Raw genomic sequence first — 22,895 nt, forward strand, 5'->3', positions numbered from 1 at the left:
AACGCCGAGCCTGGGGCGCAAGGCGAGCGCTGCCCGTCGCTCCAGCTCCTGCTCCCCGCCTGGCGGGCGGGCCATGTCCCGGACTCTGGCCGCGGCGCGCACTCCGGTCCGGCCATGAGGAGCGGCGCCGAGCGCAGGGGCAGCAGCGCCGCGGCGCCCCCCGGCTCGCCGCCCCCCGGCCGCGCGCGCCCCGCCGGCCCCGACGCGCCCCCCGCCCCGCCGCCGCCCGCCGCCGGCCAGCCCCGGGCCAGGGACACGGGCGATGCCCGCGCGCAGCCGCGCCCCCTGTTTCCGTGGAGCAAGTGGAAGAAGAGGATGGGCTCGTCCATGTCGGCGGCCACCGCGCGGAGGCCGGTGTTTGACGACAAGGAGGACGGTGAGAACGGCCGCGGCGGAGACTCCGGGCCGCTCGCGGGGACAGCGTTGGGACCCGCGCCGTCTGGGGACTCCGCGCGCTCTCGCAGCGGGGCCGCGGCGGGAGGATTTCTGCGGGTCGGGGCACCAAGGCCTCCCGGTGGGAAGGCGTCAGGGGCGTCTCGGTTTCCGAGGAAACTCGCGAACGGTGCTTGCGGTGCCCACGCGTGTCTTCCGTGTCCAGTGGCGGCGCGACGTGCGGAGTAGGCCGGCCGTCCCTGCGGGGTGAGGGTCTGCGGTCGGTAGGCGCGAAGGCCCCCGCAGTAGCGAGGGCGCTGTGTTTGCATTTTCCTTTTCTGCGAGGTGTGAGCGCTCGGTTGTTACTCTGCAGCTGAGGTGTGCCGAGTTTGCGAAGGGAGGTGCCTGCCCCACAGGTGGCGCGGGGGCCTGGCCCTCGGAGCTCTCAGTGTAGGTGACGGCGCCGCGTGGCTGCCGGCGTGCCCACCTTTGCACTCAGATGTGCGGTGGAGGCTTGCCTTCGTGCAAAGACCTGCCCTTTTGGGAACTAGTTTGCCCTCAGGTCCCCCTGCAGGTAAAGCTAGTGACCCGGAGGTGGGCGCTGGTGGAAAGCAGGAAAGACCTGCAGGCACGCCTCCTGGAGCCCTGCTGGACAACGGCCCTTTCACTTAGCACCCTCGGGAAAGGTGGCTGTGCAGTGTCCGCCCCTGGGGCACTGTGATACTTTCACAGGCAAACATACAGCTCTTCTCTGCAGATGTCATGCAGACAAGTTAAATGCTACAAGATGACACATTTGATGTTTTTTTGACATTTTCTTAAAATAGTTGAAATATGCATTTTTCATTTGTAGGCAGCCTGCAGAAGTAGGATGGATCTTTTATAATTTTAGAGCACAGCTCAGCGAAAGAGCCCAAGCTATTTATTTCTGATACATAATTTAAGCATTATAGGAAATTACAATAATACGACCTCAGGCCAGTGTTGGAGAATGTGCAGGTCATGTGGGCAGTCCTCACAGACAGCGATGCGGAGCCTGTTGCTCAAGGGGGCCTGGGCTCTGAGGAGCCTGGCCCCGGTCATCGGGGAGGGGCATGGTGCCTGGACTTGCTGGAGGGGCATTCAGGACCAGCCACGCCCACTGTGTGTGTTCTGGGGAGACCTGTCTTCGTGTTCTGAACTTTGGAACACAGTTCACTGCTGGGAGTGTTTCATATGTTATATGTTTTTGTTTTTAGAGTAAATATTCAAAGTGAAGAAAGCCCAGAGTGAATTAGGAACTAATCAGGAAGATGTGCATCTAGCTTCTGGCTGCACGATGAGAAAACGTCTGAGAAACACATCAGATGTCTGATTTCAGTACTTGTTGGTGTCAGCTGAGAGCTGGCCACTCTTTCATGTCTTAGCATTATGCTCCCCAAGGCAGGTGAGGTAGAAAGAGAGAAATTGAGGTAACACAGTGGCTGCCTTCAGCTTTGAAAGGTAGAATTTTTCTACCTGTTCACAGTGTGTTACGTCTCAGAATCCAAGGATTGTTAAAGAGGGACCAAGAGCACAGAATCCAGTTAGGCTGCTCGCAATCTGGTTTGAGAATCATTTAACACAACCCCTTCTCCCCACCCCTGTCCCCATTTGCCTGAAGCAGGACGGCAGAGGTGCCAGCTATTCTGGTCTTGTGAAGGTGGGTTGTTGGCTTTGGCCACAGGTGCTCGCTCTTTAACACGTGTGCCCATCAATCACCTGCTCATCCCTGGGCGTGGTGGCCACATCTCCAAACTGAACACAGCACGAGCCTTGCCTGGGCTTTGTGTGGTAAGATTAGGATGCCAAGCCTGGCCCCGACCCAATGGCCGTGGATGCGATCCAGGTGAGCGGCCACTTTGTTCCACTTTTATTCCATGTTTTCACGTTATCGTCAGGGCGCACACGACTTGGGAATCACAGTACGTGTTTGCAGAGAGAATGCTGTGCAGCTCTTGGCCTGAAGGCTGTGGGCTTATTTAGGCAGAAGGAGTGGGGTTTGGAAAGGCGAAAAGCCAGTCTCTCAAGAGGGGAAAGGCTGCACCCCACCTTACTTTCAGGGTGTGCAGTCGTCCCCCCAGATGGGGTCCCACACTTCCTCGGCCCCGTGCAGGGTGAGCTGAAAGAGGTAACAGTGCTGTGCTGAGGACGTGCATTTACTGGGGCTGCACGGTTGCCATGGCAATGTGAGACCTGATGAGTTGTTTAGATTAAAATACCCAATTAATGTATCAGATTTGGTATGCAGAGAAAAGGAAAAGAGAAAATAAGAGCGCTACTTGACAGAGTGCCAGGTAGATTCCAACTAAAAAGCGGAGTTATGACACATAGGGTCTTCCATGGCCCCCTTCCCTGTTAACCCTGAGGTGTCTGAGCCACTGTCCTTATTTGGCAGGTGTTGGGTGCTTGTTCAGAATCCTCTGGGCTTCCTCCTCACACCAGAGCCAAGGGTCCCCTTTCCTCTTCCTGAAACCCCATGCCTCCTCCCGTGTGACCCCTCTCGGGCTTCAGGAGCAGTTGATTTAGGGGTTGACCTTGCTCGGCACCTGCCCCAGGGCTGCGGGGTGCTGGGCAGGCCCGTTCATTCCTCTCGTCTGGGTGTCCCCACAAGGGTGCTGCGCGGCGTTCCATCACTTTCTGCCGAGCAGCTCGGTAACCGGTAACTGGGGGGCACCCGCCGTTCTCAGCAGTCTGGCTAGTCTCAAACCTAACATGGTATTAGCTTGCTAGTGGGGGGCAACTAATCACCGAGAAGGTTTGCCTTTGCCCAGAGAACTGGAAATAAGGGGGCCCTCGAGGGCTGGAACGCCTGGCCTGGGTGTGTTGGGTGGGGTGGGCAGTTAGGCGGGACACGGGGCTACCAGAGTCTTATAACCTTTTCCAAAATTTATAAAACCTTTGTTTTTTTTAATTATAGAAGCATTAAAGTGTATAAATTTGTAAAAGAGTTGAAGACTTTGCTAAAATTGTTCTATATAGGAAAACCAAGACATCAGTGATTTCAGCACTGAGACCTATTAGCGTACCTCTTCCCCAGCCTTTTTCTAGGAATGTACTCACACATCAGCCATATAGAAACACTCTTTATGTCTCTGATACAGAAATGGGATCGTGCTCCATATACGGTTTTGTCTTAACCTGCGTTTTTTACTTAGCAATGTGTCATGACCATCTTATAGATCTACAGCATCCTTTGTTGGCTAAATTTACAATAGTGGTCCTCAACCCTGTGAACTAGACTCAAAGGATGCTCTTAAAAACTGGATGCCTCCCCCGGAAATTCAGGTTGAATTTGTTGGGGTGGAGTTGGGGGGCGCTGGAGCTCAGGCACCAGTACATAAACAGTTTACCAGTAAGCATCCTTGTATGTTCATCTTTGTACACTTGACATTATTTCCTTAGGATAACTTCCTAGGAATGACATCGACGAGTCAGAAGAGTGTGCACGTAGTGTGGCTTGGTGCTGCTGGCCAGCTCCCTTGGAGATGAGCGGTCCCGGCACAAGACATGGCTGTCCTGGACGGTTGTTACATGATGGTGACCAAATGGATGTGGCTGCTGCAGGTGTGGGGTACCCAGACAGAGGAGGAGGTGGGGAGACCAGTAGCAGACAAGGAAACATGAATAAATATAGTGACGGGCAGGAGGGGCCAGAGGAGAGAGAAAGAGGGAGGCCTGCGTCCGGGGTGGCTGGCCGGGAGGGAGATCCTGTTTGCCTGCTCTCGGAGCGCACGGAAGTCCTCTTTCTCCGAGCCTCACCACCTTTGGGTGTTGGTGATGTCTATTTTTTGACCGTCTGAAAGGTAAAAGGATCGTGTTAGTGCTCCGAGTCTCTTTGATTACCAGTGAGGCTGGTAAGGTTTTTCTTTCCGTGTTTGGGGCGTTTGTGCTCTTCTTTCCTGAACTGCCCGCTCTTACCCCTGACCTGTGCTTCCTGTTGGGATGTTTGCTGCCCGGTTTCTTTTCACGGTTCCCAGTATAGAACGGCCTGCCCCGGAGCAGTCATTTATCTTTCTATGTTGCTAGTTGTTTTCCGTGTGGCTGTGCTTAGTTTTTGTGTGGTCAGATTCATCAAGATCTTCCTTTCTGTCAGTTTCCGGCCTTGGTGCCCTGTTACACCAAGCACAAGTGATACTCATTCAATTTATAAACCTGCACCTGCACTTTCTTCTAGTACTTCTGTGGTTTCACTTTTCGTGTTGCAAATTTTGGTCAGTTTGGACGCACACTGGCCACAGTGAGAACGGTTTCCTCCCGTGGGCCCTGCTCTTGCTTAGGCTGGGTGCATTCATTGCCTGTTTCTGTCGAATTGTGAACCGGATCTTTGCACCCATCACGTTACACCCTGGTTAGTGCTGGTAGGAAGGAAAGCTTAACTTTGAAAAATATCCGTCCCGTGTGTGGCTGCTCTGCTAAGGTTCCCGTTAGTCCTCATGGCTTTTGAGTTGATTTTCCCAGGCTTCCTGGGCGGTCGGTCGTGGCACCTGCCAACAAGGACTCGGTGACCTTACAGTGCTTATGCTCATTCTTCCCCGTCGTGTGCCCAGGGCTCACGGGCAGTGGAGAGCAGTGCTGAGTGCACGGGGGGCTGACCCGATTATGTTGATGGGGCCGTGGTTCCAAAGTGACAGTCTAGCCCTGTTTACTGAGTCTTTGACCAGTGGTGCGTGGACCTGAGTTTTAATAGGTGTCTCTTCCCTTCCCTCCTGACCCTGGGAAGAGGGGGTGGCTGGCGATGGGGGTGACAGCTCTCTGTGTGGCCCAGGCTCGGGCTGATGGCAGTTCACACCCCGTCCCCTGCAACGCGGGGGCCTTGGTGGCCAGCAGCCTGGTGGCTGCAGACCCTGGGTTCCTTTACCAGCTGGCAGCAACGGTGCAGAGGCCCCCGGTGCAGGGGTGGGCATTTGGGCTCAAGGCAGGGAGGAGGTGCGTGGTCCCAGCTGGCCTCGTATCCCTGCTTCTGGATTCCCTGGGTTCCCACATGCAGTGCCAGGTGTCCCGGCGGGACCGTTGGGTGGCGCTGAGTTTGCTGTGTTCCTGTGGCTGACGAGGCTGGTCTGGGATGGACTTGGGACCCACTGTCGTACTTTTTTATGTAACAAATGTCAGCTCTGCACGTCTATCCATCTGGCTGTGTGTTTTAAAATGCTAAAAATAAGTTGATTTTCTTTTAAAAATTTAACCACCCATCCTTCCAGTTGAGAAGTAATGCAAGGATGCATTGGAGGTAAGTTTTGTTCAGGGCTTCTCTTTGAGGATGGAGCCTCCCAAGGCCCCAAGATGGTCTGAGGGAGGCAGAACCACGGACAAGCATTTATTCGGAACAGGGTTGGGGCAGCTCACAGTAGCTCCCAAACTGTCAGGGGCCCCTAGTCCCCTGGGGACCTTGTGACAATGCAGATTCTGATTCAGCGGCTCTCGGGTGGGGCCTCAGGGTCTGTGTTCCCATCCAGCCCCAGACGGTGCCAGCGTGCTGGACACGGAGAGGACACACTCTGGGTGGGAGGGCTTAGTGAGGACCCAGCAGGCGGGTGGTGGAGTGGGCGTGGTCCCCAAGGCACTGGCCCATGCACAGGGAGCAACAGGGGGCCGCGTGCTCTGGCGCTCCGCTGGGCCATGGCAATGGTGTTGGCAGTGGGTGGGAGTTTCCAAAGCTACTGCTCGCCCTTCGTCTGGAGATGGGCTGGCTCTTCCCGCAGAGGGATCTCATTTAGTTTCATTCTTGCTTTTGTGTCGTTCTTTTTCTGTGGCGTAGCCTGCTACACACGTACCCAAAACATCAGTAGCATTTTGTATCCTGCATTTTCAGCTGACGCTACAGCCTGAACTTCCTCCTTTGCAATGACTTGGACTCAGCAGTGTCCTCTGATTCTCACCCAGATGTGGCAGAGGACGCGCTACCAGAGGCAGGTGGCCCCGGACTGTGTAGACTCCCCCCTTCCGGTCACTGTGTCCTCTTGTCCTAGTTGCACTGAGAGTCCAGCCCCACCCCCGGGACGTGCCATGGGGTGTCCCCTGTTCTAGGCCACCCGAGGTGGGACCTTCCTGGGGGGCCCCCAGCCAGCCCTGCGGGCCCCCCTGAGCCCGGTGGTTCCTGTGTTCAGGGTCTGTGCTCCGTGGCCCTGGTCCCGATTCCCCTGTCAGTAGGAAGCTCAGAACCAGATTTGGTGTTCGTTCACCTTAGTGTGGGAGCAGGCCTTCTACCTGGTGTCATTTTTCCTTCCCAGTCAGATTTTTCCTCCTCATTTGAAAAAGACATAGAACTTTGGGTTTCTTCCTACCTGCCTCACTCTGCTATCGCTGTATAACTCTAGGTAGAAATAAGGCTTTGGTAACCAGTGTTTCTACGGGCTGGTGAGGGTCCGGTGAGTGCTGAGCCTTGCTGTCCCTGCAAGCTGTGTGCATGCCCCCTGCATCCCTGCTCCTGTCCCCCGGGTCGGGTCAACTCGTCGTCCACGATGGCTCCTCTCTGGGGCCTCCTTCCCGCCTGGGGGGTGGGCGCACGCTGATCGGCGCCCTGCAGAACACGCCGGGGTCCCCTCTCTTCCCCAAACACTGGCCAGGGCCAACGTGCTGAATGATTTTAATGCTCATAATTGGAGACAATTTGGGAGAAGCTACAATTAATAAAATTATTGTTATTTTTAAAAACTGGGAAGGCTGCTTCATCAAAAACTGTTTTGCCCATTGACTTGAAATCTATTGTCTAAAAACCAAGGCAGCTGACCGAGATCAGTGTGGCTCCGTCCAGCCCCAGCTGGGTCATTTGTCCCCACCCTCCGCATCCCCAGGTGTGACATGGGAGCCTGCGGTGGCCTCCAGCGTGCGGCCCGAGCAGGCGTGGCCCCAGTCGGCGCTGTGCAGACACGGCTTGGTGTTCTTTAAGTCGTGAAGCCAAGGAGACGATGTGGGTGAGAGTCAGTGTCGCCCCCAATTTATTAAAAATAGGCGCTGAGCACATTCAGATTCCTGGTGTTTACACGCTGACGTGGGAGGTCTCTGCGCTCACATGATGGCTCTTCCTTCACACGCACCAGGCGGGGCTTGTCACCAAAGCCAGAGACGAGCAGCTTAGCGCTTGTGTCTCTGTGAGTCTGTTAGGCCTGGCAGGACGCTCAGCCTTCTCGGGCACCAGGCACACCCCCCACCCCGCCCCGAGCAGGGTCCGAGGTGCTCAGTGCCGTTTTCCCGGGCCCCGCATCGGACTTGGGCCCATTTCCGGAATGCCCGGGCGCTGGGAGCCGGGAGCGGGGTCTTGGTCCCGGTAGCACAAACCGGGCATTGTTTTATTATTTATTGCTGGTAATAAAAAAACCCCAAACCTAGTGACTTGGCAACGACCATTTTGATCATTTCTCAAGATTCTGTGACCTGGGACTCTGGACAGGGCCCAGTGGGGATGGGTCCCCTACTCCACATGCCACCTGCGGAGCCAGAACGTGCTTGGTGGAGGTGGCTTCGCGTTCACGGTGCCTCGTGACGGCTCAGAGGCCTCAGGCTGGTGGAAGCCTCCGTGCGAGTTGTGTCCCTGGCGGGGGGGGGGTGTTCCTGGGGTGAGGGGCGTCCTTAGGGGGGTGTCCCTGGGGTCTCAGTTCCCGCAGGCGGCTGCCATATCAGTTATCTATGACCGCTTAACACATTGCCCCAGAACGTAGCGGCTTAAAGCGACACACACCACGTCCTTGTTTTGGGAGTTGGTAATTCTCCCGGCCAGTGCTGCACTATAGGAGCCCCTGTGGCTGCCCTGGGGTCATGTTTGTTTGCATTGTCCCCGATTCTTTCCTTTTTTCTTTTGCTCCGTGTCAGGGTCCTCTTGTTTCTGAAATCATATGTTAGCTCCTCAGGCAGAAAGGTTAATTTGCAAAGTTAGCACAGGACTGAGACAGGAGAAGAGGAAGAGGATAAGACAGAAAGGAGGGAAGATGCAGAGAGAAGGGGGGTAAAAAAATCACGCGCTGAAGAAAGGCTTGGGCCCCAGCGTCCATGTGCTTGTGCATGGGCCGGCGTGGCCCTGCCCAGTGGCAGATCTGTCCGGTGCTGCGGGCAGTGGCAGCTGAGATGGAGCAGCGGGTGGGCAGCTGTGGGGTGGGTGGCTGCCGCCCGGACGTCTGGGGACGAAGCGGAGAAGGGAGGCCCGGGCTCTGTGCCCCGTGGAGCTAGAGTCGGACGGTGGATCCTCAGCCGTGTGGATCCCGAGGCTCCCTTCCCAGAGCCCACAGCACTTGGAATGTGCCAAAAGGAAGGGGTTTAGCCGACAAAGAGCCCTCGGAGCTGGGCCTGGCGCAGACCCTGTGTTGGTGCCGGGGGTGTGAACCATTAGAGCAGGGAGTGGTGGGAGGGACCGAGAATTTGGGGTCAACTCCTGCTGTCCCAGGCTGCCCCCGATGACCTCAGCCCGCCCCCCCACCCCCCGCTGCCCTGGGCTCCTCTCCAGGGTCACCGACCTTATGGGAATCAGCGGGCGGGAGCCTGCGGCTCCTGTATCCTCACAGAGGCCGTGCACCCGTGGGTGCCCTCCTGTCCGGTGACCAGGCATCATTATTAATAGCGTCTCCTTTTGCTCTCAGATGTGTCCCAGTTTGGATGATAGATTATATGGCTGCCCATCTAGCTGCCAGACACAGTTGCCAGATGATCCTTTTTTCCTTTATAGCTTTTTATTATATAACGGAAAGTGACAAGAAAAATATTAAGACTTTCAGTGTCTTATGTAATCTCACCACTAATCTCACTATTATGACAACCATTTGCACTTTTTCGTATCGCCTTCCAATCCATACTTGAATACATACAAAAAATATATTACTTTTAAAAAACTTTTTAAAAGTAAACTTTGTTTATAACATTTTAGCTTTACAGAAAAGTTGTGAAGGTGGTAACAGAGGGTTCTTATATATCCCACGCTAGTTTCCCCTAACGCTAATATTGTACCTTTGTCATAACTAGGGAACCAGTGGTGAGACATAGTTGTACTAGTCAGGGTTCTCTAGACAAACAGACCAATAGAATAATAGCGTGTGTGTGTGTGTGCGTGTGCGTGCGTGTGTGTGTACACACATATGCTTACATACAGGTATTTAAGGAGATTTATTAAGAGGAATGGATTCAGGCAGCTATGGAGCCAGGAAGTCCCACAACCTGCCATGTGCGAGCTGGAGCCCAGGGGGAGCCTGTGCAGTGATTCAGGGCGAGTCTGAAGGCCTGAGACCCAGGGGAGCCGATGGTGTGGTCCCAGCCTGAGGGCAGGAGAGGATGAGACCAGGGGGTCCCTGCTCAGCAGGGCAGCAGGAGAGGGGGGCCTCCCTCCTTCCTCCGCCTTCTGTTCTGTTGAGGCCTCAGGGCACTGGTTGACGCCCACCCACATCTGGGAGGGCCACCTACCCTACTGAGTCCCGGGTTCAGCTGCTAATCTCATCCGGAAACTCTCTCAACAGACACGCCCAGAACACTTTAATCTGGGTGCCCAGGGCCAGTCAAGGTGACATGTGAAATCTCTCAGTAACTGAAGTCATAGTTTATTGAGGTTTGACTTGTTTTCACTAAATATCCTTTTTCTGTTCTAGGGTCCCACCCAGATCCCACATGACATTTAGTTGTCCCTCTTTAGGCTCCTGTGAGCTGGTGACAGTTTCTCAGACTTTCCTTCTTCTGATGACCTTGACAGTTTTGAGAATAACTGGTTGGGTATTTTGCACAGTATCCTTCAGCTGGGATTTGTGAGGTTTTTCTCATGGTTAGACTTGGGTCATGGGTCTTTGGGAGGAAAACCACAGGAAGAGTGCCCTTCTCGTCACGTCCTGTCCAGGTATTACTCTCAACACAACTTACTGCTGCGGATGCTGACCTGATCACCTGGCCGAGGTCCCGTCTGTCAGGGGTCTCCGCTGTCAGCTTACTTGCCCCCCTCCCCACCCCTGTGCACACTGTGCTCTTTGGAAGGAAGTTACACTGCACTGCCCACACTTAGAGGGTGGGGGGTTAAGGTCCACCTCCTTTAGAGGAAGGTAGTTACGTAAAATTATTTGGAATTCTTCTACACAGAAGATTCATGTATTCTTCCCATTTACTTTGTTACTCAGTCATTCATTTGAACCCATATGGACTCATGGATATTTGTTTTATACTTTGCATTATGATCCAATACTATTGTGTTTTATTTATTGATTTTTTGCTCAGATTGTCCAGCTTTAGCCATTGGAAGCTCTTCAGTTGGCTCCTGTGTCCCTTTGGCCTGCTGTCCTCACTGTTTTCTGTCTTTGCTTCTTTCTGAGCACTTCCTTACTTTCTGGGACTAGAAGATGCACTGGGCTCATCATGTATTTATTCCCTGACCCAACCCTAGAATCAGCCAGTTCTCCAAGGAGCCCTGGTCCTTGTATTGGGGAAGGTGCTAGAAACCAAGATCTGGGTGCCAGGTGTGCTCACCGTTACAGGGAGATAATGATCTTTCAAAGCGCAGAGCTATGTAAAATAGATAGCTAGTGGGAAGCAGCCGCACAGCACAGGGAGATCAGCTCGGTGCTTTGTGACCACCTAGAGGGGTGGGATAGGGAGGGTGGGAGGGAGGGAGACGCAAGAGGGAGGAGATATGGGGATATATGTATACGAATAGCTGATTCACTTTGTTATACAGCAGAAATTAACACACCATTGTAAAGCAATTATACTCCAATAAAGATGTTTAAAAAGAAAATAAAGCACAGAGCTGACCACACTGCTCCCTGGCGTAAGGCTCTGGTGTCCCCCATCACTGCATTTGTTTAACTGAATGTACCTACTGTGCACCTACTCTGTACACTGCAGGCGGGAGGGAGTGTGAATTGATACAACCACTCGGGAAACTGCGTGGCGCACCATTTCTGAGAGAGAGCACAGCCCTGAGGTCCAGGAGTTAGCCTGGACCTCGCCGCTGGCCCTGGCATTCTCCTGCTGCACGTAAACGATTTCACAGAGCACCGGCAACAGGCCCCTCTGACCGTGGTGGGTCAAGACAAACACAAGACCCCTCCATAATCCTTCTGGAACACAGACAAAAACGTGGCCATTGTCCAGGCCCAAATGACCAGACTTCCTGTGTCCCGGCTGCTGCTTTCGCAGTTGCACTTCTTGCTTCACTCCTTCTCAGCCTCTGTAGTGGGGTTAAGATGCCCAATCATAAAGTCATGCAGCCTCCAGACAGTGTGGGGCCGTGCTGCTTGAACCCTCCTGAAGGTCACTGACATGAGCCCAAACCCTGACTCTCGCTGAGATGCCCCTGTTCTCCCTGTTGCAAGGACAGTACACGGGTGTGTGCAGCCTTACGCTGTCTCTGGTGGTCTTTGTCTGGGGGCATGGACACCTGCAGCCCAGGATTGCATTCCTAGGTGATTCGCATCCAAACGTGTACATCCGTGCACCCAAAGACGCACACACGGGAGTCCACACAGCACTACGTGTTGTAGCCAGAAGCTGGAACCGGACCAAGTGTCCACTGACGTTACTCGGACGAGCGAGTCCTCGGGACTTCGTTCGGTGCATCCTCTGTACCGTGAGAGTGAAGGCCTCATGGCCGCACCCCACACGGCACACCTCTGAACCTGCTGCCGAGGGAGCGAGGGTCCCTGCTGCTGACTCCGTTTGTGTGACAAGCACAGAAGCCAAGGTGCTGGTCTGTGCCACAAGATGTCAAGCCCATGTCCCCCTGGGGGAGGCACCAGGGTCCCCCATTTGAGCTGAACGCTTGTCAGATGTGCACGTTTTCTGCATGTTTGTTATACTCTAATCAAAAGTTTGCAAGAATATTTTAAAAACCCCACTGGTGTCCAGCCTCCCACCCGGCAATTCTGGAGCTGGGGAAGAGCTGTCCAAGGTACTGGCTCCGGGTGGGAGGAGAGAAGCCTGCAGGTCAGGCTCCTGGGACTCCAGGGCTGAGCTTGAGCTGTGCACTGTGCCGAGTGCACGTTTCATAACCGTTGACTCGTCACATCACAGGCTCCCGAGGGTGGACAGGAGTGAACCATGTGTTTTGGTGTCCCCAGGGCAGAGACGAATGCCAGGTGTGCAGAAGACATTCGATGTGTGGCTGGGGAGAGAACAAACTCCTGCTTCATGCTTCCTGTGTGGAGAAAGCTTTGCTTGTTGCTGTGGCCTGATTCCTTTGCTCCCCATTTTCAGCAAAACTCTTTGTTCTCTCAGGTGCCAGTCCTGCCCTCTGATGCCCCACCTGAGCCTACAGGAGCCGGGATTTGTCCCCATGGCCTCAAAGCCCTAGTGAGGGTTCCCTGCATGGGGCGAAGTCTGACCCCAGTTCTCAGCTCCCTTGTCCTGGACCCACGGCAGAGCTTGACCCTCTGGGCCCCTCCCAGCTTCCCTCTCTTCCCGCAGCTTCCAGGACGCCCACTGCCCTGCTGTTCCTTCTCGGCCCCTCTTAGGACCCTTGTCCCCTCCCTGCCACGGGGACACTGGAGCACCTGGGGCTCCTGCCGCTCCCGCCTTTTCTGCTGCGCTCATGCGGACAGTCTCTCAGTTTCAAATATCATCCATATGCCAGCGACTCCAGGCTTTATGTCCAGGTGGACCTGCTTCACACGTTCCAGACTGTTCTGTCCAGTCTCTGGCTAGTATGTCACAGATAGCTCCTTGAACGCATTCACCCCTGCACCCCTGCAGTCTCCTGACTCGCTGACCTCATCCTTCCAAAAGCCCCTAGACCCATCCGTGAGCCATCTTCCACTTGGCAGCCCCTCCCCGCCCTTCATGTCACCTTGGCTCTACCTTCCAGAGCGTGGGCTGCCTGTGTCCCTCCCTCCCACAGGCCCCGGGCACCCTGTGTCCCCCCCTGCACCTGCACCCAACACCCTGGTCCCCATCCCTCCTCTGCACCGAGCACCCTGGTCCCTGCCCCTCTGCACGGAGCACCTTGGTCCCCGCCCCTCCTCCTGCACGGAGCACCCTGGTCCCCACCCCTCCTCTGCACCCAGCACCCTGGTCCCCGCCCCACCACGTGGCCTGAGCACCAGGACTGCGCCCCTCCACGTGTGCCTCTGATCTCTGCAGGGCAGTGTGTCCCAAGGGCATCCCCTCATTCTCTGCTAGGAGGCCAGAGTGATGCTCTCTACTGGGCGTCCTCCACGCCAATGGCCCACCTAGCACCCAGGGGTGGCTCTCCGTGTGGCATCTGCCCACAGCTCCTGCCCAGAGCATCGCATGGCCCGCTCCCCCCAGAGGCCAGGAGAGCAGCCAGCCAAGTGTTTTGGCAGCAGGGTGGGGCAGTGATTTGGCCAGAGCACGGACCACCATGTCTCCTTCAAGCCTTTGCACGTCCTTCTCCCGGGAGGCCCACTTTACAATTGTGCCTGGGGACCCACTGGGCCCCTGCCAGGCCCCTGTCCTGCTTTGCTTTCTCGGCACTTAACCCTGGCAACTGTGTTCTGCATAGCCTGTGACATCTGCGTTCATCTCAGCCCCTGGCCCCAGGGCGAACATCCCACGAGGCGGGGTTTTACCTCCTAGGTTCCTTGCTGTATCTCACGTGACTTGACATCACCTGGGTAGGGCGGGCACCGAGTGAACACGGGGTGCGGGGGGCTATATTCCCGTGACTCTCCTGAAGGGCCCACTTCGGGGCAAGCAGTAAGACACCTCAGAGAGAGGCCTTCCAGGGCCCTAACTACCCCCGGACAGCACGACCACTCTGCTGAATTAAGGCCCAGGGCACACTGTTCCTTCAACAGTGCTTTCTGTGTCAGGTGGCAAGGACCCCGGCCTTGGGGGGCCAGGCATAGGGCGACCCCACGTCCCTGGGCAGCAGGAGCCTACCTATGTCCCTTTGGACAGTCAGACCTGGGCTTCCGTCCTCGCTGACTCTGTTCTCCCTTCTCTGACGGACGTGCTTTCTGTTCTGGGTTGTCAGAACATTTAGGTCAGGCCCGCTGGTCACTTGCAGAAACAGGCCCAGAAAGCTTGCCTTTAGGACAAGTCAGGGAGCAGCAGCTTCAGGGCCAGGGCGGCTGCCCAGGCCACTTGAAGGAGGCACAGATGTGATGGAGGGGTTTTGGCAGCTGCAGGCGCCACTGCCCCAAAAGGCCTTTCCCTGAGTTAGGCTGGAAGCTCTTGCACGTGGGCTGGTTATGAAACACACGTCTGACTGGGGCCGAGAGCCTGGTCGATGGGCTGCCCGCATGCAGGGCCAGGGCGGCCTCCCTCCGCAAAGGGTCCTGGGGCTGGCAGTGCCTGGCTGTGCCCGCAGGACCCCCGACGTCCACAGGCCTGAGAGTGGAGGCTGCCCTGTGCTGCATGGAGCGGGGCTGCTTCCAAGCCGGGCAGGGCCAGCAGTGCTGGTGTTGGGCCCGATCGCCGCGGGGGGCAGGGCTGTCCCGTGCTCGGTGCGGGGGGGCTGCAGCAGCTGACTGGTGCACGAGCACACCCCGCTCCGTGTTCCTGACAACTCATCATGCCTCCAGGCATTGCCACGTGTCCCCTGGGGGTGACGCCACCCCCAGCAGTGAGAACACGGAGCTTCGCTTTTCTGTGGCTGCAGCTGGGGAGTGCATCGAGGCCGTAGCTGCCGGGCTGGGGTGGGCGGTGTCGCTTCCGAGCGCCTTTGGGAGTCCCTGCCCCTGGCCAGGCTTCTGGGGCCAGAAAGGTGCAGACGGGGCGGAAGAGGCTCCGAGAAGCGTTGGCCTCCGTGGGTGTCAGCCCCAGGCCAGGCCGCAGGTCCCGCAGTGTCCCCTGCGCCAGGCGCCACAGCCTGGCCTCGCTTGGTTCATTTTGCCACCTCCAGCTCCTTCTTTGGGGGCTCCAAGGTTGAGAACTCTAAGGGCACCTGGGCTCTGCCTGGGGTTCTGGGGTTAACCTGGGTGTGCGTGTGTGCACCGGCATGTGTGTGAATGTGTGTGCCTGGGGGGTGCACGCCGAGGCCGTGCTCACGTGGCGCTGCCTGGCCGTCCCGCCTTTGTGGACCCCTTGTCCCCGTGAAGGTGCAGGTACCGTGGTGGCGCTGGCCTCCCCGGGGCGGGGGTGGGGTGGGCAACCCTCGTGGGCTGCCGCCGCCGATGTTCTGTTTCCTTGCGTCTTGAAGGAGTGGCCGGAGTCATCGAGGCCCCGGGAGTTTCCGTCTCTGAAGGACCCCATGGTCTCCTGCAGGGGACGCCCTGGACGTGGGGCGAGGCCCAGGGTTTGGGTGGGGAGGCAAGGCCGGCGACTGACCCTGTGTGGGGCTTTGCCTCCTGCCCCCTTCTCTGCTGGAATGGCGGGGGCGTGGAGACCCACATCCCTCCCACTGGAGCGTCCAGTCTGCAGGGGCTGCAGGTTAGGAATGGCCATCTCATGCACACAGGCAGGCCCGGAGCCCGCACGGGTTGTGTCTACCAGCTCTGAGGCCGGAGGCTCCATGCCGAGCTGCAGGGAAGGTCAGAGCCAGAGGTGGCAGGTCGCAGAGCTGTACATCGGGCTGGGAGGCAAGGTTTGTTCAGCACAGCTTAATTTGGGGCTTATCACTTCCAAGGGCAGGGACTTGTCCTGCCCGCCCTCCCCCGGGGATGACACGTGTCTCCGGGCCCCGTGTGTGCAGCCTTGGAGTGAGAGCACTGTGGGCTGAGAGGGCCACGGGGACAGTGGTCACCTGGAGCCAGGTGGGGTGGGCCTGGCCTTGGACCTACGGAGCTGTGTCCAGTGGAATCTCTAGAAGCCTTTACAAAACGAACTCAAGTTGCTTTCAATTAAAAAAAAAAAAAAAAGCAATGCTCCAGAGAATGCAGGTTCACTCATGTGCAGATGTGTTAATTGAAAGGTTCAGAAGGTTTATTAATTACACTTCCATCAGCAGTTCCTTCTCTCCCAAGTGCAGTCACTTTCCATCTTGTCAAGGAACAAATGATGTGCTCCCGCAGGACAGGCATCAAAGGGAGTGAGGTGGGGGCAGTTCTGAGATGGGTTGTGCCTCTGCCCCTGGGCCTCCTGGTGTTAGGGGCCTGGGCTGGGTGGCCCTGGGTGGGTAACCCTGGATGGATGTCCTGGATGGGGTGGTCCTGGTGTGCTGGTCCTGGGTGGGGTGACCCTGGGTGGGTGGCCCTGGTATGGGACCCAGGCCAGCGCAGAGACACCTTCTCTAGGGGTTTTTCTCCACTTTTGGAAGAGCCACGGTGGCGGGGCTGCCTTGTGTTCACTCTGGACTCCACAGGGCCTGGCACCTAAGAAGCTCTCAGTAAATGCTTGTTGGATTTAACTAAACTGGACAGAAAGAGACAACGGAGGAGTCAATGTGGGTGTGCTTAGACCAGCCCCAGCTGGGGGCTTTGTGACCGACGGGTGTCGCCATCTCTTCCAGGGGCTGTTAAGGAGCGTGCCGGGGGCAGACGCGGCCCAGCCCTACTCTCCTTTCTGGCTGGGTCCTGGGAGTGCTCATGGGGTCTGGGGTAAAGGCATATGCTGGCCAGAGGGTGGCCAGCTGGTACTGCAGAGGCTCTGCAGCATCTGTCCAGCAGGTGTGGCCACATCGGTTGCTGTGGAGGACTATACAGTTACCCCAAAATTATGCCTCTTATGTTGGCAGATGAGGGGCATTTCCAAACGTGATGAACAAAATAAACAAAGAGAAAGTTTGGTCTTAGGAATATCTGCATTTCCCTGACGACTAAGGCTGTAGATGACTCCTTCATTTGCTAATTGGCCCTTTGTGCAGTTACTGTGTGAAGTGACTGTTCAGGTCTCTCACCCATTTTGTGTTGTGTGTGTGTCATTAATATCGAGTTGTAAGAGTTCTTTAAACATTCTGGATCCAAGTCCTTGGATGGATGTGTTTTGATTAGTGCTGTGTTTTGATTAGTCATTTCTGTGTCTTGTCTAGGAAATCCTTGTTTACCCTAACGTCAAGTTTGGATCTAGGATAAATTTCAAATTAATTTTTGTGCGGAGTGTGAGGCAGGGGAGTTCATTTTTCCCTGTGTGGATACCCAGTTATTTCAGCACCATTCTTTGAAGAGACATTTCTTTCTCTACTGGATTACTTTGGCAACTTTGTCAAAAGTCAGTTGATCTACATATGTAAGTTTATTTCTGGAGTCTCTTTTTATCTTTCCTTATACTGATGACACATCATCTTTATTATTGTAGCTTTATAGTAAAGCTCGAAATGAGGTGGCGTACATCATCCAACCTTGTTCATTTTCCACATTTATTTTGGCAATTCTAGATCCTTTGTATTTTCTTACAAATTTTGAATCAGCTTGCCAATTTCTACAAAAATGTCTGCAGATATTTTGATTGGGATTGTATTAAATCTACAAATCAATTTTAGGGAAGATGGACATCTTAGTGATACTGAGTCTTCAATCCATGAACATGGTATGTCTCTCCATTTATTTAGGTCTACTTTAGCTTCTCTCAGCAATGGGTTGCAATTTTCAGTAAACAGGTCTTGTACTTCTTTTATTAAATGTATCGCCCAGTATTTTATGTTTATTTGATGTTGTTGTAAGTGGCATTATTTTTATAGTTTTGTTCTTAGATTTTTTCATTGCTGGTACATAGAAATAGAGTTAATTTTTAAAATCAGTTTTATTGAAGTGTAATTAACATAAAACAAAATTAATCAATTGTAAGGATGTGTTTCAGTGAGTTTTGACAGATGTATATACTCGTATAACCACCACTGCAGTCAAGTGTGGAGTCTCTCTACCACCCCAGGAAGTTTCCCTGTATCCCTTGACAGCCAGTCTGGTCATGTGCTGGGAGGTGGGAACCAGTGCTGCATTTCGTATCACTTCCTTTCAGTTGTTAATGGTGATTCTGGAAAAGGAGACGTTTTTAATTTTGGTGAAGTCCAGTTTTTCATCAGTTTCTTCCTTTATGGTTTGTTCCTTTTGTGTCCTTTCTAGGAAATATTTACCTAACTCATGGTCATAAAGATTTTTTTCCCTTTGTTCTAGAACTTTTATGGGTTTTTTAGCTGTTAATTTTGTTTATGCCCCATTTCAAGTTGATTTTTGTATTGATAAGGAGTAAGGGCCAAGGTTCTGTCTCTTCTTTCCTCCCCCCATTCCTCCCTCCTCCTCCCCATTTCCTCTCCTTTCCGTCTTTCCCCTCTTCCTCTCCCTCCTGCTTTGCAATATGACGTCTGTTTGATCTAGAACCACTTGTTGAAATGACCATCCTTTCCCCCATTGAAGTTCCTTGGCATCTTTCTTGCGAGTCAGTTGAACTTATAATCGTGGGCCTATTTCTGGACTCTATTCTGTTCTATTGATCTTTCTCTATCTTTACACCAATACCACACTGTATTGATTATTGTAGCTTTAAAATAGGTCTTGAAAGTTGATTTGTTTGCCCTCCAACTTTGTTCTTTTTCCAAATTGTTTTGACTATTCTAGATTCTTTGCCTTTCTATGTATATTTTAGAATCAGTTTGTCAATTCCTAAAATAAGCTGGCTGAGATATTGATTGGGATTGCATGAAACTATTGGTCAGTTAAAAAAGAATGGGCCTCTTAACATTTTGAGTTTTCCAGTCCATGAACATGGCATGCCATGCATTTATTCTGGCCTTTGATTTCTGTCAGCATGGCTTCATAGTTTTCAGTGTGCAGGGACTGCACATATTTTGTTTAACTTATCCCTACATACTTTACGTTTTTAAAAAATAAATTGTTGCATATTGATTGTATCCTAAAACCCTGCTGAACACACCTATTCTACTGTCTTATTTTTAGATTTCCTAGGGTTTTCTATGTCACTTGTGAATAAAAGACAGATGTATTTCTTCCTTTTTACAACTTTATGCCTTTTCATCCTGTCTAGACATCCAACACAAGGTTGAAGAGAGGTGGTGGGAGCAGATATCCTTGCCTTTTTCCTGATCTTAAGGAGAAAGTGTTCAATATTTCACAATTAAGTACGATGTCAGTGACTTCCCTGGTGGTGCAGTGGTTAAGAATCCGCCTGCCAATGCAGGGGACACAGGTTCGAGCCCTGGTCCAGGAAGATCCCACATGCCGTGGAGCAACTGGGCCTGTGCGCCACAACTACTGAGCCTGCACTCTAGAGGCCGTGAGCTACAACTACTGAGCCCGTGTGCCACAACTACTGAGCCTGCGCTCTAGAGCCCGCATGCCACAGCTACTGAAACCCACACACCTAGAGCCTGTGCTCCACAACAAGAGAAGCCACCGCAATGAGAAGCCCGTGCGCCGCAACGAAGAGGGGCCCCCACTCGCTGCAACTAGAGAAAGCCCGCGTGCAGCAATGAAGACCCAAAAGTAAAAAAAAAACAAAAATTAAAAAAAAAGTATGATGTCAGCTGAGCTTTTTCAAAGATTCCCTTATCAGATTGAGGAAGTGTCCTTCTTTTTGTAGTTTGCTGAGTTTTTTGTTTTTAAGTCATTAATGGTTGTTGAATTTTGCCAAATGCTTTTTCTGTATCTGTGGAGATAACCTCCTTTATTTTGCCAATGTGTTAAACTGCACTGGTTGACTTTGGAACAGTATTCCAATCTCACATTGTTAGTGTCATGTTTAGATATTGCTGAATTCCATTTGCTAATATTTCATGATTTTTACATTTATACTTGCTAGGGATATCGGTCTAGATTTTCTTTTCTTGTGATGTCCTTGTCTGGTTTTAGTATCAGGTTTATGCCAGCCTCATAGAAGGGGTTGGAGGTGTTCCCTCCTCCTCTGTTTCCTGAAAAAGTTTGTGTGAGGTTGGTGTTATTTCTCTGTTAAATGTTTGCTAAATGTCACCAGTGAAGCCATTTGAGCCTGGAATTTTCTTTGTGGGAAGGTTTTGGTGACGAATTCGATTTCTTTGATAGATATGGGGTATTCAGAGTTTCCATTTCTTCTTGTGTTGGTTTTGGTAATTTGTGTCTTTCAAGGAATGGAATTTACCCCATTCATCCAAGTTGTTGTGTTTGTTGGCATAAAGTGCTTATTTTTCTTTCAGTGTCTGTGGTGATGCCTCAGTTTTACTCCTGATGTCAGTGTTTCATGTTTTCTCTCTTTTTCTGTCTATCAGTGACAAAGAGGAATGATGAAATCTCCAGCTCTGTTGGTGAGTGTTTCCTCCTTTTGTTCTGTTGGTTTTGCTTCATATATTTGGTCTGATTTTGGCTGCATACACATTTGCTACTGCTGTGTCCTTTGGATGACTTGAACCTTTTATCCCTAAGAAGTGTCTGATAATGTTCCTTGGCTTAAAGTCTCCTTTGATGTTAATGTGGCTTCCTGGTTCTTTAGCTGGTGCTTGTGTGAGCAACCGTATTCTACCCTTGACCTCTCCCCTCTGTACATTTAAGTGGGAAGCGGTATCTTTATAAATAGCACGTGGTTGACTCTTGCTTTTTAAAATCCAGCCTGAACATGCCTGCTTTTCAATTGGAATGTTCATCCATTTACTTGAGCGTAGTTGTCCATACATTTAAGGCTACAATCTTGCTATTTTTTCTACTTCTCCATTTGTTATCCCCATCGATTGTTCATCTTCAGTCTCCCATGTTAGAACGTAGACCCCTTGAGGGGAGGGGATTGTTCCTTGAGTACATGTACTGAATCTCCCCTGTCTCTAGGATGGGTGGTCCCGGTGCTGCAGCCCTCGGGCTGTTTATGTGCACGGAAGAGGCCGTGTGGTCAGCAGTGTCTGTGCGGGTGCCTGCACTGTCCTGTGCTCCCACCTCCAGCCACGCCTCCTCACCCGCACGGCTGATGTCTGTGCCTCTCCTTGTAGCCCAGCGAGCCCCTGGCCCTAGGTGTGCGGTCTGGGTGGTCTCGGGCCTCTTTAACGCCATATCCTGGCGTCCGTGAGATGCCTCCCTTCCCTCGGCCGGTGGGGACCCGAGGCTGCAAGATGCCCATAAAGTCCGCAGCAGCGAGTCCCAGAATTTGGAGAAACTGTGACAAAGGAGGGCGTGTCTGCAGCCAGACAGCTGCTGGTGCTGAGCCGCTGGCTCCCTGTCGGGAGGGGCCGCACCCTCTGCCCACTTGGCGCCTGTGGCCGTGGTGGTGGGGGGCGGGGGGGGCTGGGCAGTGCCTGCAGGACGCCGGTCGGGGAGAAGCGGGCGCCATCTGGGACCGTGGGGAGGAGAGGTGGGCGGCGACAGCTGGCCGTGTCCACGCTGTCACTGCCGCGGCAGAGCCAGACTGCGTGCTGTCACTGAGCCCTCGGCTCCCTGTCCCTGGGGCGCTGGGTCATCTCCATGACAGCCTCTGTCTGCACCGTCCTCTCCCTGCAGAGGCCTGGGCTTGCAGCAGATGCCAGGGCTCGGAAAGCCGGCGGGCCCTCCGGGCTTCTCCGGCTGGTGGGGAGAATGGTGCCCCCCACCTGCTCCAGGTAGCAGGCCGCCCCCTCGCCTGCCTCCTCGGCGCCCGGGGAGTATGGGCGGCCGCTTCCAGAGGAGGCCGGACACTCAGAACACGTGCCAGGCGCTCCCGCTTTCCTTCCACGTGGCCCCGGGCCGGCCCAGCACGATGCTCCCTTCCCCTCGGTCGTCTCTGCCCATTTCGGGCCCCGGGGGACGGGCGTCTGGGCTGCTGGGTCACACGGCCAGGAAGACCCGCCGAGGCACTGGCTCGGCCTCAGATCCTCGGAAGCTTTGAGCCTCAGTGACAGTTCCCGTTCCAGTAACGCCTTCACCCTCCAGCCCTGCCCCGCTCTGCTCTGTGTCCGGGGCCCGAAGCCGCCCCGTGTGGAGTAAAAGGGAGGCCTTTCCAGGGCTGCTTTGCACGGTTCGCAGATGCTGAGATGAGCAGGCCCCACCCTGGGTATGAGGCCTCGGCCGACGGCCGCTTGTGCCCGCTCTGGCCCCCACCCCTTCCCACCCCACGTGGCCCCCACCTGCGCCGCCCGGGCCTCACCCTTCTCTCCCCTGGGCGCCCGCACCGGGTTTCCTGCGTGGCGGGGTGTCTGTGTTGGTGGTGGCCCTTTGTGGCGGGGGGCAGAGGATGTGAGCACCCTGGACCCAGAGAACTCAGAGCAGGGCCAGCCGCCTCAGCCTCAGCCTCCAAGGGGTGGGCTCAGGGCCTGGAAGAGGACCAGCCAAGCTGTCATTTACTCGTCCCGTGCCTTCTCCCGGGGACGCTGCACCTTCCCTCTGGCGACAGAGAGGAGCAGCAGAATCCCCTCCTCCGGCTGAGTTCCATCGAGCAGTGGCAGCTGGCGGTCAGGACATTTAACTGGTGGCCCCTGGGCTCATCACAGGTAAACCGAGCGATCAGAACGCCTTTTGCTGCATCTTCCTATCGGCCCTTTTGCCTTTACTGTGTTTCGCAAAAGTGGGGGCATCAGTGTGCTCCTTAGTGCATTACCCTCCCCCCACCACGAGCCTGAGGCCATCAGGTCCCCAGGCACAGGTACCCACTGGGTCACTGCTCCCTTCACCACGGAGCTGTCTCTTAGAGACCGCTGCGCTCCATCTGGAGGCGGCGGTTCCTGACACCTGCAGAAGGCGACACAGGAGGCTTTTCGGTCGCAGCTGGCACTTTGGCTCCGCGGGGGGACACGTGGCCTGGGGGGGGTGTCACTAGCCCGCTTG

The 22,895-nt window shown here is 54.3% G+C and overlaps 1 protein-coding gene across 1 annotated transcript in view; it reads left to right on the forward strand.

The window, feature by feature from the left end:
• Nucleotides 1–114: 114 nt before the first annotated feature.
• The window catches only part of STK32C (serine/threonine kinase 32C), a gene marked incomplete at its 5' end in the record, with an annotated part of 82,166 nt that continues 59,385 nt past the window's right edge, over nt 115–22,895 (forward strand). Inside the window, one exon of the mRNA XM_081233070.1 lies at nt 115–376. Within this exon, the coding sequence (XP_081089196.1) occupies nt 115–376 (262 nt within the window). The remainder of the gene's footprint in view (nt 377–22,895) is intronic.

This window comes from Mesoplodon bidens, assembly GCF_964165515.1.
Source record: "Mesoplodon bidens genome assembly, chromosome: 1".
Taxonomy (NCBI): domain Eukaryota; kingdom Metazoa; phylum Chordata; class Mammalia; order Artiodactyla; family Ziphiidae; genus Mesoplodon; species Mesoplodon bidens.